Source organism: Equus przewalskii, chromosome 30 (genome assembly GCF_037783145.1).
Source record: "Equus przewalskii isolate Varuska chromosome 30, EquPr2, whole genome shotgun sequence".
NCBI classification, from domain to species: domain Eukaryota; kingdom Metazoa; phylum Chordata; class Mammalia; order Perissodactyla; family Equidae; genus Equus; species Equus przewalskii.
The window spans coordinates 16,562,809-16,579,939 of NC_091860.1; the positions used below are offsets into that span (position 1 = coordinate 16,562,809).

Genomic DNA, 17,131 nt, shown 5'->3' on the forward strand with positions numbered 1-17,131 from the left:
GTTAGGAGCTAAGATTGAAACAAATTAGGCACGATGATAACCACCAGAAATTGGAAGACAGCTTTCAGGCACAACAAGTAACGTCATACAAAGGAAAGAAAAGAACACAAGTTTTGGTTCAGAAAGCCTAGGTTCGAATCACAAACTTGACTGTAAATTGCTTACCCTTAATTTTGTCGACAGCAAAATGGAGCTAGTAATAGTTGGGGGAAAGTATCTTAATTATTGGAATTTAGAAGGCGCTCCATGATGCTAGTTTTACAGCCACACATCTTATCATTCACTGTAAAATTACTTAAAATTTCATTATTTGAAACCATTAAATGCGAACTATTTACTTACAAAATATATTTTCTTCAAAGCACCTTATTTTTATTAAACATATGTTTTACTAAAAGTTAAATTAAATATTTTTCTTTCCAAGCTGTTAATGGTATATCTGGACTTTGCTGAAATCTGATAAAAGAACTCAGGTTACCTAGCTTTTTTGGCTTAATGTGTTTAACATCTGTAAGAATAGAACGACTAATAATACATAAGGAAAATGGTCATTGGTAGCTCGGAGATGTTCAAAGCAAAACTGGCCGGTATTTAGTCCTCTCTTCTGAGAACTCTGAAAGCACTAATCTCAGATGGAGTGAGGAAAATAAGCTGACAGACAGCAGGAGCAACACAGCGTCTCTGGCAGTAGAGTTGGGACAGTAGCTAAGGCTTCCCCAACAGCAGAGGGCAATGTGGTCCCATTTATCTGTTTACTGAGGAGGTAGTTGACGTATATTTTGATTCAAGGTGTGGGTCTGTTTGTTTATATTAATACAAGAACCCAAATCCTCTGATGTCAATGCCTGACTTGAATATGTGGAACTTGCTGAGTTATGATATTGACTTTTTGACCATCAACCACATGGTGGGTCCAACAGCATCAGGGGCCTCAAAATGATGCTTGGTCTTTGTGTTGAACATTTATTTGAGAAAGTGATTCTTAGAATATTCAGACTTAGGAAACTTTTAACTGTTGATGAGTCATGTAGGTCAAGGGGTGAAAATTCCAAAACAGAAATTGTATTTGCATTACTCTGCTTACAAAGTACAATGCTCACCCACTCCCATCACTGAAAAACCTAAGCCAGAATCACAATTCGTGGGAACTGTTTTAGAGGACGTGACTCTCATCCAGGATTCCCCGGGTGGCCTTTTGATCTCCTGTTCCTTTGGGACATTTATCTGTGCTCAGCGACTTCATTCCTATCCTGTGAAGAATGGCCCCCGCCAGTACCCTTGTTTTGTTATTTTCTTTGGTTCTGCTAATTAAGGGAAGATAGTGCGATGTCATGAGGTTAGTTCTCCAATCTGAGATAAAGGAGAACACAGGTTATCATACCTTTTTGTATCTGGCAAATCCAGTTGTTGAGATGTTCACAGTTAATGTCATTCCAGGACATGCTGGGGTCACCTTTCAACTCACCACAATATTCAACATTTTGATAATTATTAGGCTCTCCAAAAGCCCAATTTTCATATGAAACCTGTGTTAGAAACATTACATTGCAACGATTAAGCATTTGTATCAGGCCAATGCCAATCATCTATCCAAACAGGAAAGGAAAGATATAGTCACATTTTTTAATCCATTTACTTTTTTTCACAATAACTTTGCTTTGAAAGCAAGGTTTATGAACATGGGTGGGAAAGAAAGAGCTTTCATTACACAGAAACTTTTGAAGTTGAATAGAGTATGCTATTAATTATTGTACAATTTTCCTTACTTAAATAGAGTGGATCCAGGGCCATGTAGAGGGACTCATATATAGGAAAAACTTGGCAAGAAAGCTCCACTTGTCAGTATTGGGAGATCCTACATCTATAACCCATTCTTAAGGGATAATAATTCCATGTGATGTTGGAAACTTTCTCTTTATGAGACAGGCAGGATAAAGAAATGCAATTAGTTCTTCTCACAAAAGAGAAAGACTTATGAAATGTTGCTAACAGAGCTACCAAACTTTACCAAAATGAACAGTGGACATAAATGGAGGGCTGGGTTTAGGTTTCTGATGGAGTTTTCAGTGCAGAATTATAGCCCACGGGTTTGAGACTAAGCACTATGATCTATCGAGAGATATATATATAATATATTATATACATTACATTATATTTATATTATTATATATGTATATATCATATATAATTCAAAATTAATTATGCATTCATATATATAATCCAAATATGAATGGAGCCATCAAATAAGCCATGTTATCTAAGTGCCTTGAAAAGGTGCTGGTGGGTTATAGGAAGAGGTAGAACTGAAATTACACAAAATCACTTCCTGTGATGACTGGAGCTGCTAAATAAACACCACGGGCATGTGCCACAGCCTCTCGCTTCTCCATTCCTGAGAATGGAGAAGTCTGCCAGAGCCAAATGGTTACTAATGAATACCAAAAGTTGTTTCCAGATCTCATGATCTAGAAAATTCTATAAAACACCCAGTTTTTAAGAAGCTTAAACACTTACACATCAATTTTATGTGGTAGAACCAGAATATTATTTTATATAAGCTAATGGGATGAATTTTCTAATATTTTTTCATCCAGTCAACCATGGTTATGCCTTAAGTGAACGGAGAACTATACCAGGGCAGGGCCATAATGATGATCCTAAAATGGCATTTATTTTTCATAGAAAAATGTCTCCAGCTATCATAAGAACCTGTCTTAGGAAAAAACAAATGTTGGAGAGAATGTGAAGAGAAGGGAACCCTTGTTCACTGCTGGTGGCAGTGCAAACTGGTGCAGCCACTATGGAAAGCAGTATGGAATATCCTCAGAAAATTAGGGATAGATCTACCATATGATCCAGCTATTCCATTGCTGGGTATTCATCCAAAGAACTTGAAAACACAAAGGCATAAAGATACTTGCACCCCTATGTTCATTGCAGCATTATACACAATAGCCAAGACATAGAAGCAACCTAGGTGCCCATCAAGGGACGAATGGATAAAGAAGATGTGGTATTTATACACGATGGACTACTATTCAGCCATAAGAAATGACGAAATCTGGCCATTTGTGACAACATGGATGGAGCTTGAGGGCATTACGCTGAGTGAAATAAGTCAGAGGGAGAAAGTCAAATACCATATGATCTCAATCATAAGTAGAAGATAAAAACGACAAAAAAAACACACAGCATTGGAGATTGGATTGGTGGTTACCATTGGGGAAGGAGGGAGGCGGGAGGGCAAAAGAGGTGATTAGGCTCACATGTGAGGGGATGGACAATAATTAGTTTTCGGGGGGTGAACATGATGTAATGTACACAGAATTTGAAATATGATGTACATCCGGAAAAATAAATAAAAATAAATAAATAAAAATAAAAAATGAAATACCTACAAAAAAATTTAAATTAATTAATTAATTAATTAAAAAAAGAACCTGTCTTACCAAAAATTTGGATTAAGCCAAGGAATAACGTCAAAATAAATACACGATAAGGTAAGAAAATGATATAGTCTTAAATCAAATTACTCACAGGAGAACCATCACTCCAAGTAAAGCCCTCTGAAGGACTTCCATATGTCAATCCCAACCAAAAGAGTTCATGGTAGTTCCCACTGGTCCTGCAATATACAAGACATAAAGAAATCTTATGCTATTGTGTGAAGTGAGTTTGCTTAGTTATGAGGACTAATCAAATGTGAAAGTTACCTCCAAAACATAAATTAGTTAGTACTCAGATAAAGAGATTCAAAGACTAAAGATAAGCAGTATGCAATAGATGTGCATTTGGGGACAACCCATAGAGATCCTGAAATGCCTGTCCTTTTAAGAATAAACCATTGTAAAGCATTGAAATACAGTCATTCATTTGTTCATTTAACAATAGATATTGAGTGTCTTGTACTTTTATAAAGCAATTCACCACAGGATTTAGACCTATAAAATTAAAGCTCGTGGAGTGAAACTAAATCAAAACGGACCCATGGATTTGGGATATGATATATGTACTCAGGGTAACCTCACGAGCCAACAATTTTGAAAATGTGAGAATTTTCTCAACATCCTTAGCACCCAATAGGTAAAAGGAAGGAGCATGATATACAAAAGATACTTACGTTATTAATCGCCATATTGCTTGCTGTTCCTCTTTGTTATTGATGCTAGCGAGATCTCCACCCAGAGCTCTACAAAAGTCTCGAGATTCAAACCATGTTTTCTTCTCATGTTTTCCTTTTGCATACAGCTAAAGATGATATAATTTCAGAAGTTACCTTACACATCAGAGCTTATCAAGAGAAATAATTATTTCCTTTTGATGAGATTTCATTTATAGAAAAACAAGATACTGCAATGGCCCAAAACAATATAATTCTCTTGATTGAAAATCGATTGATGAATGAATATTGGGGTAACAAAATTTGGGGGATCATTTTGTTGAGAAAACCATAGAAAAATCACATTTTTTATAGCACAGAAGAAATTAGACTAAAATCTTAGAAGCCTTAGGCATACAGCTCATTGTAGAAAACGGGATTAATTTGGTTAAGTGTGAAATGTGGCCTTGAGATGGGGGAAAAAATGAAAGAAACGATGCAGAGAAGGTAAACATAAATAAAGGAAATTTTAAGGAAAACAACCTCCCTAAGCTTGTGCCACAGTTTGTTATCCTGTGTAGCATAAACAATGAATAATCTGGCAGTCTTTCAACACATTGTTGGTAGTGTCCTTCAAAACTGTCTTGTCTTTTTCCTTATGGATGCATATTTTAACATTGGAACACATGCCACAACAGACACTCATCTGGCAAAGCATCTAAAAAGATGGGTTATAAGCTAAATGGAATTTAATAGATTACACAGTTTAGAGAATATGTCATATTATCCACCGGACTGCAGTGAAATGGAATCCACAGTGACAATCTGGGGAACACCTATCAGTATGCAAACAGTACAGGAGTTCATCATATCCACCAACTTTTATAATTTTCATTTGTTGTTTCTCCTAAGTCACAGCCCCCAAAATCACAGGCTTGTGGAAAAAGAGATTTGCTTCCAACAGACTATGGCTGCCCAGTTGTCACCAAGCAACCCAAGCCAACCTTGACCCTAATTTGAGCTATCTAGACTAAGGTACCTTGAACAAGTTTCCACTTCAGGAACACCCAAGACCTCTGTGAGCCCCTCAACTTGCTAGGCTGTGGTATAAGACTTGATTTTCTTAAATCAATTTACTATCAGCTGAATTTTATTGATAATTCCCACATCTTAATATGTACAAAGATGGTCTATATATTTTCAAATAAACCCAGCCCCGAGCACCTCTAAAACTACAGAATTTCTAGTTAAGCACTTATTTGGATTTGTTGAACATCTATCTAGATAATATCTACTGGAACCCTTGGTCCACTTCCAAGCTCTGGAAAATTCTGCTGCTTCTCTCAAAATCCTGTGACAAATCTCCATAGTCTACCACCCTCAGGCTAATAGCCGAGTATAGGATGAACCTGGCCTTTGCGTAGTAACTCAAAAGTTTCCAGAGGCAACAATAAAATACCTGATTTGCTTCATGTTGGTCCTCAGTTAACCCATTTACAAAATCCTCTCCTGTCTTGGCCCAATACATGTCCTTCTATGTGAATTATGCTTTTAGCCTTGACTGACTAGTCTGGATTGAACAGCTCATCAGTCTTTATTGCTACTAGTGGGAGTTACCAACCCAACTAGCCATACCCCTGTTGAGTTAGAGAAGACTAAACAAGCTCATTCTGATACACGTTAGTAATTCAAGTTCTTCATCAGCCTTGCGTAACTGTCTTACAAGGCATGCAATGGCCATATGCCATTGAAAGGATTGAATAAAAGAGGTCCAAAGAGTGGCACGCTAGAGAATAGTATCATTAAGCGGTAGATAAGTATATTTCTGTATTTGGCTAAATCTAACTTTCTCTAGAAAGGATAGGACTTAAAAAAGGGGAAAAAAAAGACCCAAATGCTGGGGCTGGCCCCGTGGCCGAGTGGTTAAGTTCACGCGCTCTGCGGCAGGCGGCCCAGTGTTTCGTTGGTTCGAATCCTGGGCGCGGACATGGCACTGCTCATCAAGCCACGCTGAGGCGGCGTCCCACATGCCACAACTAGAAAGACCCACAGCGAAGAATATACAACTATGTACTGGGGGGGCTTTGGGGAGAAAAAGGAAAAAAATAAAATCTTTAAAAAAAAAAAGAAAGACCCAAATGCTTAATTCACTGGGGCTTTTGTTTGTCTGTTTTGGTGAACTTGATTGCATAAGGACAAAATGGATGGTCAAGCCTAAGAATACACAATTGTCATTTAAAGGACACTGAAAGGCCATGTGCCCCTACCTAGCAATGCCTTCATCTCCCATCAGGCATAATAATCAGGGGATAAATCAGAATGATGGAGCATTATCTCTAGGATACCTAAGGGGCATTATTGTACATTTATTTATTCACTCAGTTAGCTAAAGGCTTGGGCTCTAAGAACAAGCCACAAATGAGATGCAATGGGGGAGAATGACGGGGAGAAGAAATTTTCATTAAGATGAAAAGCGTAAGCTCAGATTAGAGCAAGAAAGCCTGGGAGCTGGGAGAGAAGCAGAGAGAGAGTGATGAAGGCAAAGCACGTCAAGAAAGGCTTCTGTGAGTTGTGCTTGTGTTGTCGATTGTGTGTGTTGGTCTAAATGCAACTGGTCATTAGCATGCACCCGAGGACAGTTCTTTAAAAACAACTGATGTCTAGGCCCCCTTCCAGATCAATAAAAGCAGAATTTCTACAGGTGGAGCCTGGGCACTGTGGGTTTTGGTTTGGCTTTGTTTTCATTCCTTAGGTTATTCTTTAGGCTGAAGCATATTACAAATCCATTATTAGCTTAGCACGTCATACTTACCTTGAAACACATGCTTGTTTTAGTGGTGGTGCCCCAATCCTCTGGACATTTGGGTTCGGGAGTGGTGGTGGGCTCCGGTGGGCGAGTTACTCCTTCTGCCCAGTGTTTGCACACAAATTTTGCCTTTTCTTCACATCTCAAAACATCCCACAAGCCCCCTGCAATCCCAGTTCTCATGGCGACACATCCTGCTTTTCGCCCTGCATGAAATACACAAAGTAGAATTCACTCCAGAAGTGCTCCTGAAGGCTGGCCACGCTCACGGGAGATGGTTCAAACCTGAGTGTCAGATTATGGGGGAAAATCCACATATGAGGAGAAAATGGAGAGTAGAGATCCCGTAGCATTTAGCAATTCGTTTGTGCAACTTTGAACCATTACTTACTTTTTATTTGTGTGGCCTGTATCCCCACGGAATTATAACCTCAAATGTAAGGGTTTTGATAACATTTTGTGTTTCTAACATCTGGCAGGATGCCCCACACATAGACATTTAATGATACAATATTTTTAGTATGATAAAATTTACCATAATGGCAAAAATAGTGTTTTAATAGCAGTACCAGATAACATAGCAGTTTTCTCTTCCTTGCTTTCTTAAACCACTGCAAACTAATTGGAAAATTAAAAACAAAAACAGAGAGAGAATGAAATATGAAATACTGAAAGAATGATTCTTTTTAAAAAAATTCTTTAAGATCCTTTTTAAATTTTTTTTCCCCTAGGGCCCAGGTAGGCCTCCCAGGGTGGAAGGTGTTCACAGACGTCAAAATGAGACTCACTGGAGCTGGAGATTTCACATCAGTTACTCGACCACTCTGAACCTGTCTCCTCATCTTAAAATGCAAATATCACTACCTACCTTCTTGAGTTGTGACGAATGCCAGCTTTAATGGATAAAAAAGTACATAAAACAAAATGAGGACTTTACTAAGCTTAATAGTTTATAATTCTGTTTTTACAGTTGTGGTTCTTTCCAAATTATAATTAAGATAGAACTTTGAAAACATGAGGAGTCCTTGCTGCTAAGATGAGTTAATCTTTTCATCACTTTCTTTTAAAGGACGGTAAGTGTTTAGAAGTAACTCTCAAAGTTCTGGGGAGGTACATCTTTCCCAAAATATTTTCTCTAAGATACCTGATTCCCTAAGGCTCTGGTTTCATCCAACTTTACTCCTGAAGGACATTCCAGGATGAATCTCCCAGAATCCTACTGCTGAATGAAAAACAGCAGTGAAGTTAAGAAGTTTGATCCAGGGAGTAAGAATTACCACTCTTACTAGTATTTTTTTTTAAAGTGTGCGCTCAGCTCTTAATATAATACCTAGTTATTTAAAAATGAACTGAAAAACTACTATTTTTTTAGGATGTTCAATAATTAAATATGAATCGCACTGTCCAAACTACTAATCTATTTTTATTATTGACAGCTGAGGATACAAGTTAAAAGAACTCTCGAAGATTAGGACTGAAATTCATACACTGGAGCTATTATTCCTTCTTTAGCCTTCTGCCCAGGCACGATGAAACATCTGACTACAAAGGATGTTGAAATTTTGGGTGTTGTCACACTGAATGATGTCATATGCTTGACACCAGCGTATAAAGAAGACAAAGAATCTTTCAGAGGCTATTTCAGAAACTGCTTCCTAGGGCAGGCAAATCAAAATTTATAGGAAGGCAGGGTGGTGCTAGTGTCAAGAGCACAGATTTGGGAATTACACACATTAGTGAAACCAGTAAACAGCCATGGATGATTAGGTAGCTGGTAACTAAAGTTTTTTTTCCTTTTTTTGCAATTACTGATTACAGCTTTTGGTTCATCACCTGCCCATTGTTAACTGTGCTGCTTAGGCAATATACCATCCAACTCTCATGAGGTTCCTCCCTGGTGCCTGGGTCACCATGGGAATGGCCATTTGAGCTGTTTTTCAGGAATTAAGACCCCCTTGTCCAGTTCAGGCTGGTTGAGACCATCAACCCATCAACTGCACCTGTGCAGATGCCCAATAAGTGACTTTTTGACATCAGGAAGCTAAAAACTCCACCCTCAGATCATGCTAATGCTGCCATTTTGTGAACATGCATCCTATAAAGAGGCATGGATTCTGATTACTCTTGCACAGATCATCAATTACCTCCTCTCTCCTCACCTCCAATCACCTATCCCCATGTTTCAGATCACCTTGCCCCCTACTCCATAAATATCCCTGAGTCCCCATTTTCAGGGAGGCAGATTTGAGACTCGCTCTCCAGTTTCCTCAAGTGGCTGCCTTGTGATTAAACCCTCTCTCTGCTGTGATCTCATTGTCTCAGTGTTTGGCTTTCTCGGTGCTGGGCAAAAACTAACCTGATTCAGTAACGTTAGTCTAAATCCATGGTTGGAAGTTTTCTAGTCACAGAAATTTCCTGAGTCCCAGTGCTCACATCTTTAAAATGAAGATACTTAAACTTATCTTGCAGGTTTCTTAAAAGGATAAAATTAAATCCAAGGCATACAAAGGGTTAGCCAAGGCCACAGACACAATAATGAGGCCCACATAAGCACTATCGCTTGCTCCACCACTCAAGTGCAGGAATCTTTCTATTTATAGTTGCACCGAACAGTTCTGTATCACTTTCTTAGAGCTTTAAGTTTTCAGAAATAAGTTAGACCTTTGGAACATTTGTGACCATTTTGGATTTCATAAATATTTTTCAAACAGAGCAGTACCAGATAACCTCGCAGTTTTCTCTTCCTTGTTTTCTTAAACCACTGCAAACTAATTGGAAAATTAAAAAAAAAAAACAAACAGAGAGAGAATGAAATACTGAAAGAATGATTAATTTACATAGTCTATTTGGAAAGGTATGTGGGGGAATAACAGGCTTTGTCTGATGGACTTGTCGGGTGAATGAAAGCCTCAGAGGGAAGCACTCCACGTACCTGGCATATCTGAATTCCAGTGGCTGAACTGAACCTCTTCCTCAATGGTCCACTGAAAGGTCCCTTTGTTTCGTACATCTGAAAGTCCTGTCCAAAAATATCTTTCAGGCCTCAATCCAACCAAACTAGTTAGAAAGGCTTGTTCATATCTAAAAAAAAAATTAAAAATTGGCTAAATTTTAGAAGCATATGACTTTTCTAATTATCAACATGGAAAGTATCTTCATTGTATGTTTGAGCTGTGATTTAGTTGCTCATTCAAACATATTGTGGTGTATTTATATGTCAGTTAAGTTATGCAAATTTTCACTAAGGAAATGTGATCTTAAGAAGGAAAAATACCATTTAGCTGAGTGAATAAAATCATTGAGATATACTCGAACCATTTCTCTCTATTCCTCACAAACCTTTCTGCTCCTCCTCAAAATATAAGAAAATTCTGAAAACGCAAAGGAGCAAACCATAGCTTTTTAAAATACATTGTTTAAAAATCAGTCCACTTTCAAATATTTCACCTGCTCTACACAATTCTTGGTTAATGAAGTTGAGAGGTCATAACATTATTAAGGATAATACAAATAGAAAAATCTGTGTCAATTTTCCCCTCAGTTTCATTCTGAAACAGAAAGAAACAGAAGAGAAAATTATCAAGAAATACAGAAAAGCAGAACCAGCCCTGGGGGTCTAGGGGTTAATTCGGTGCTCTCCCCACCACAGCCCGGGTTCGTTTCTTGGCCAGGAAACCCTACTACCTGTCTGTTGGATGTCATCATTGTGGCGGCTGTGTGTTGCTGTGATGCTACAAGCTCTGCCACCAGTATTTCAAATACCAGCAGGGTCACCCATGGTGTACAGACTAAGACAGACTAGGAAGAAGGACCTCGCCCCCCTCTTCCAAAAACATTGGCCATGAAAACCCTGTGAACAGCAGCAGAGAACTGTCTGATACAGAGAGGATGGCGCAAAAAGACTGGGCAGGGTTCCACTCTTCTGTCCACAGGGTCAGTGGCTAGAAGGCAGAATCAACCCCACAGCATTAACAACAACAACAAAAAAATAGAGAAGCAGAACTTCAATCTCTAAAAGGGACTGGGAACAGAATCACAAATTCCAATATTTTCTCTGCATTTGAATCTGATCTACGTATTTGGCATGATGTGGTAACAATACAATTTGGTTAGTAAAGCAACCATAGTGCATCTTAATTGATGAATATTAGACAATGAGGCAGCACCGTAGGCAAAAATCTCTCTTTGGAGCAAAAGAAAAGTGGTGCCAAAAGTTTCTAGGAACAAAGGGAGGTGTAGATGGCTCCAGAGAGAGCAGAGAGGGAAAAGGTAGAGAAAGCTACAGTAACAGAACATTTGTTTGACCCTTGTCTAAACAATTTCATTCCCTACACTGGACAAACCAAAAAAATTAAAAGTTCCAAACTAAATATTTCTTAAATGTCTAAAAACCAAATTTAACCACAGAGTTAGTAAGCTCCTGAATATAAATGCAATAGAAAACATAAAGAAAAACAAACCTAAAATATAAAATATAGGGAAAACTCTGTACATCGTGCTCCAATAGACCAAAAGATCAATTACAGAGCAAATCACAACATGGCCCCGTAGTCCTAGGGCCATTTCCTTGTCATAAAATAAAAACTACGTATGTTCTAATTTTAAGATGTTAGCATTGTATCAGGGTGCTACAATATTTCAGACATATAATTGTACATAAAGGAAGGATGTGGTTTTAAATACAAGTTCTTTTATAAAGACTGTACAAATTCTATGACATCCTTCATTTTTATCAAAGGATTCTTATTATCAATAGCATCCTCTGCATTTTATCGGGTCTACCTTGAAAGGCCAAGAAATAGAACTTATTGTATTAAAACTCCATAAGTTTTTACCTTTTTACTGCAAATTAAATGGACATTTTAAAATTCCTTTTAAGTTTCTTGTGTCTCTAAGGCAGCGCTTTGCAAAGAGTAGGGAAAAAATAAATAAATACTAAAATCTCAAAGATGGATGGGACCCTAGAGGCCAAAAGTTACAGAAAATGCTCTATGTCTATGTGATTTTCTGGGCCTATTGGTCTAGCAAACCTAGAAAGGAAAAGAACAGAAGGATGGAAAGGATGGGTAAATATTCAGTAATCTCTCTGCCCTCTCTTTTTGGTAGAGGCAGTAGCAAAGATAGAAAGTGGGATCTTTGATCTAACAAATTTTCTTACTTTTTCCTGCTTTAAAAAATTTGACACATACGAGATCAGAAAAAAGTTACATCTGTAAACTACATTTACTAGAGTATTAATAAGCTCTTCTGAATATTGCATTATAGTGCTAAAAGTAGAAAATATTTTATAGTGCCTGCAATGAAGAATCCAAATAAGGATGTGATTTTTAATACTTCCACCTTTACAAACCATACCTTGAGATCAAACATAATTTACTCAGAAATTTAGAGCATGCTGATACTTAGGCTTTTCTGAAATCGCTTCATTATTTGACATATTTTAAAATAAAACCAAAATTGTTGCCTACCTGTCTTCAATAGTTGTTAGATAAGCCTTCTCATTTCCACAGGTTTGGTTTGCTTCTGTAAACGTTGAAAGTGTGTGCCCAATCAAATAGCAGTAGAAGCCATGTCTTTTCCAGCCCTATTAATGTCATCAAGCAGATTATCATGCATGTTTATTAGATAATGTTATGTTAATAATCCGTCTATCATGAAACGTAAATTGATACACAAAAAGGTGTCTGAAGAACACAAATCCAAATAATTTGAAATGCGATGAAAATCATCTATACGAATTAAAAAAAAACACTAGTGCATTCTTCCTCATATGACAAATTATGATACAAAATTGGTGGGGAGAATAATTTTCTCCACTTCTGATTCATCCTCCAACAGAAACGACTTGTGAAACGTCTACCAAGAAAACTGAACAGAACAACTAAGGTTTCAGTTCTAGAATTGGTAACTACAAGAAATAATGTGCAGAATAGCAAGCCTCGTTGCCTCTTGAGGCCAATAGTAGACAATGAGTCTAAAGCTGGATCATCTGGTCACAGGAGAGTACTTATCACACTTCGGGCAGCATGATTTGGCGTGGTTCCTCTCCCATACTTCAAACACAAACAAATGCTAAACAAAAACAACAATAAACAAAAAATCCATACTAGAATTTGAGAGAAAGAAGGGGAAATCTCCAGGTACCAAAAACAAATGGAAAACTAAAAAGTTGGAAAGGAAAACGCAAAAGCTGAGATTGTGGTTGCCCAGTTGTGTGTCAAACCTAGATTAAGGCCCTAGGGTCTAGAGTCTGGGGTATTAATGTCCACATGGACTATAATATTTGGCCATCAGCCCACCTGAGACAGGGAGATGGGACTGAAGTCCTTACATAAAGATGATACCCACTAAGGGTAGCCCCTCTGTGAAAGGAAAGCCAGAAAACTCTACCCACAGAACCAGCAGTTGACTGAGATTCTTGTCATCTGCCTGTGGTTTAGGTGCAGGAAAATTATTCTGTTTGAAAATAAATACCAAATCTGTGCCACAGATGGATGCCGGCCTCAGTTTGCTTCTATCCACGTTGTATGACAATCCACAGCCAAAAGTAAAACAAAATAAAACTTGGTCCATAAAAGGAGACTCTCCTAGGCACTCCGAGAAGTCAAATACAAAACCACACAATGGAAATATTTCCACAACCCCGGTCATCTAAGACTGTGATATTTGAGGGTTGTGGTTTGGATGGGATGTGGACTAACCCATAATTAAACATTACAAACCACGTGAGAAAATGTCTCATTTGAAGGAAAAGTCAACAATTTAACATAATAAAACAATCTGAAAAATATAATAAAAACAAGCACGTTTGAGATTATTTGAATGACAAAAGAATAGACTCAATAATGAAAGATCAGAATGCCAAGAACAAAGAAGAAGAGGATTGGAATACACCCACACAAAATAGAATTTCTAGAAAAGAGAAATTTAAAGTTAAAAATATATATAAAACTTTATAAAAATATAAAGTTTTTAACTCAATTGGCAGATTAAATATAGAAAATAGGGTTTCAGAAAAAGTAGCAAATTGGATGAATGCAGCAGAGAGAAATAAAGTGGTGAAAATATGAAAAGAGGTTAAAAAACATATTAATAGAAAATAGGAGAATATCAACCCAAGAGAAATTTCAGAAGCACCATATAAAATTAATGACTGATCATTTTCAAGAATTGGAAGAAAGATACAAATCCTCAAAATGAAGAAGCACACTGAGTACCAAACCGAACGAATAAAATTAAGTTCAAATCTCAATTTTGTACTAAGCCTGGAGAATGACAAAAACATGAGAAGATCTTAAAATCAATCAGAGAGAAAATAGAGAGTACCCACTTTCAAAAAAGAAGAATTAGTCTAATCAGAGGAATGAATGCCAATGACAAACATAAAGGCCAGTAGAAAAGAAATCATATATAAAGTACATACGTCAATTTACTCTAAAGACAGTTGTCAATCTACAATTCTAAACCAACCTACCCAAATTATTATGCAGGGTGAGGATGCATTCAAGACATTTTCAGACAAAGACAGAGAGTTTTTCACTCCCAGATCCTCAGTGAAGGAACTACAAAAACATTTACTTTGGCAAGAAGGAATTTTAAGTCAGGAGGAATGAGTGGGTTGCAAGTCAACACTAGGTAAAGATATCAACAAACGTCTTAGTAAATCCAGGTCTGATTGCCTGCACAAAAAGGAAAGATAACTAATTAGGGGTGGGAAATTAAAGAATGGAATATGAATAAGATCCGTAATTTAGTTAATAATATATTATCCATGTCAATTACCTGATTGTGATAACGTTGGATAAAATGTTATCATTGGAGGAAGACTGGTGGATGATACAGGGAAACTCTCTGTACTATTTTTCCACCTTCTTGTGAGCCTAAGATTATTTCAAAATTAAAATTTTTTTTAAATGTGTAAAGGATTAATCTCATTTTTTTCAGGAAGCTGATCGAGATGATTAAATTTAACTTTGTCACGAATGCATGTTCAAAACATGAAGGTAACCATTTGAAAAAAAAACAGAAGTAGAATGAACAATCCCCAAACCTGTAGATGAGGAAAATGGAATAAAAATACTCAAAAGAACCGATGGTATTCAGGGAAGGAGAAAAAAAGAAAGAAAAGAAAACAGAACGGTAAACAAAAGATGGCAGAAACAAATCCAAATATATCACTTGCAAAACAAATCTAAACTCATATGTTTGCCATTTAAAGCCAGAATTCTTCAAATCAGATTAAAAATTAAAATGCAGATGTATATTTACAAGAGCCATTCCTGGAATATGATGAAATAGAATGATTAAAAGCAATCAGTTGGAAAAAGAGATTCCAGAAAAATGCTAAGCAAAAGATAGCTTCCATGGCAATACTAATATTATTTAAAGTTGACTGTATGGTAAAAAAAAAAAAAAAGGGCATTGTTATAAATGAAGAAAGTAATTACATAATAATGACAGGACCAATTCATCAGGAAGATATCATGACATAGCTCAAAGCATATACAGCAAAAATTGACAGAATTACAAGGAGAGTATTTTGTCAAGACAACAAAATATTAGAAATATGTTATATCTGGATAATTGCTAAATTGTATCTAGTCAACATGTATGGATCTCTGAACCCAATAATCAAAGATCATTCTGTTCAAGCACTCATGGAATATTTATAAAAACTGACTCTGAACTAGGCCATAAGGAAAATCTCAACAAGTAACAACAAAAACTTTATATGCGGGCCAGCCCCGTGGCCTAGTGGTTAAAATTTCATGCTCTCCACTTCAGCAGCCCATTACTGCCATCAAAAACCCCACCACTACCAACACACACAAATACTTCTAAATAATTCCCGGTCAAAGAAATTTTAATAGAGGTAAAAAATATTTAGAATTGACTGATAATAAAAACACTATGTAACTATACCTGGTGGCTGGTCCATGGTTTCAATCCCACCTTTTCATTTCTGTAAGCATTTTACAACACATTCATTTTAATGTCATATCCATTAATTCCCACATCTAGAGCTCCTGGTGGTATATTTTAAAATTTGGGAACTCAAATTCATCTGTAGGATTCTTAATCAGCTGGAAAAGGGGACTTCTTTACAAAGATGATTTGCATTTGCATCTGTCAGACGTCCTGGAGCATCAGTAACTCAGGACCACTTTAATCTTAGCTCACGGTTTCCCACAAAGGTAGCCATGAATTGAAAACTGAATCCTACATCTGGATCACAACTGGCCCGTGGTTTGGAATTCTCAAAAAGACCTCTACACCACCAAGTGCCCAGGATCAGACAAAGAAAACTGTCTTGTAAGGCCAGCCTGGTGGCATAGGGGTTAAGTTCACGTGCTCCACTTCAGAGGCCCGGTGTACACAGGTTCACATCCTGGGCACGGACCTATACACCACTCATCAAGCCATGCTGTGGCAGCATCCCACATACAAAGTAGGGGAGGATTGGCACAGGTGTTAGCTCAGTGACAACTTACCTCGAACAAAAAGAGTAAGATAGGCAACAGATGTTAGCTCAGGGCCAGTCTTCCTCACGAAAAAGAAAGAAAGAAAGAAAGAAAACTGTCCTGTTGTCTTCCTTTGCTGGTGAGAGGATTTTTTTTTCTGGTCTTGCCAGCTCTTTGAGGAAGTCACTGCCTAGAGCAGGTGTTTTTAAACTGGCCAAATTATTTAATGTCACTGAGCTTCACTGGCAAACGATTGCTGATATTTTCTTATTACCATCCTAATGATTAAATTGGATTTCATCAGAGATTGTAGATATGACAATTACTAGAAAATATATACATATAAAACTTTGTGTGGAAGTAATAAAATTTAAGGATTGTTTATTATTTATAGAAAATTTCAATAATACACAATCTCCTGTAGATGCAAACTATTAGGCAAAGAACATATAAGTGTATTGGTAGTGAAAGTGGAGGGAGCTGGTGGCAGGAGACCTGGGTCCTAGCTTTGCCTCTGTGTGACTCAAAGAATGTCATATCTTCTCTGGGTTGAAATTTCCAGAATGCAGAAATTAAAAGGGGGCTTTTGATCATCACTAAGATCTTGTATATGTCTAACGTTCTGTGACTTTCTGTATCGCCTCTATTTTTCTTTCAAAATGGTTTGTTTGTAAAGCACTAAACTATGTTTCATGAATTCTGATGTTTGTTATAAGATAATTGGATCCCAACATGACACTCTTGGAAAGAAAATTAGTTTCTACT

The 17,131-nt window shown here is 37.1% G+C and overlaps 1 protein-coding gene across 1 annotated transcript in view; it reads right to left on the bottom strand.

Annotated features, from left to right (window-relative positions):
* MRC1 (mannose receptor C-type 1) overlaps positions 1-17,131 on the bottom strand; it is an 89,237-nt gene that overhangs the window by 32,109 nt on the left and 39,997 nt on the right. The window contains exons 10-15 of the mRNA XM_008541233.2: positions 12,374-12,489; positions 9,838-9,986; positions 6,912-7,111; positions 4,121-4,248; positions 3,538-3,625; positions 1,382-1,526 (exon numbers count right to left, since the gene is read on the bottom strand). Coding sequence (XP_008539455.1) covers positions 1,382-1,526; positions 3,538-3,625; positions 4,121-4,248; positions 6,912-7,111; positions 9,838-9,986; positions 12,374-12,489 — 826 coding nt within the window. The remainder of the gene's footprint in view (positions 1-1,381; positions 1,527-3,537; positions 3,626-4,120; positions 4,249-6,911; positions 7,112-9,837; positions 9,987-12,373; positions 12,490-17,131) is intronic.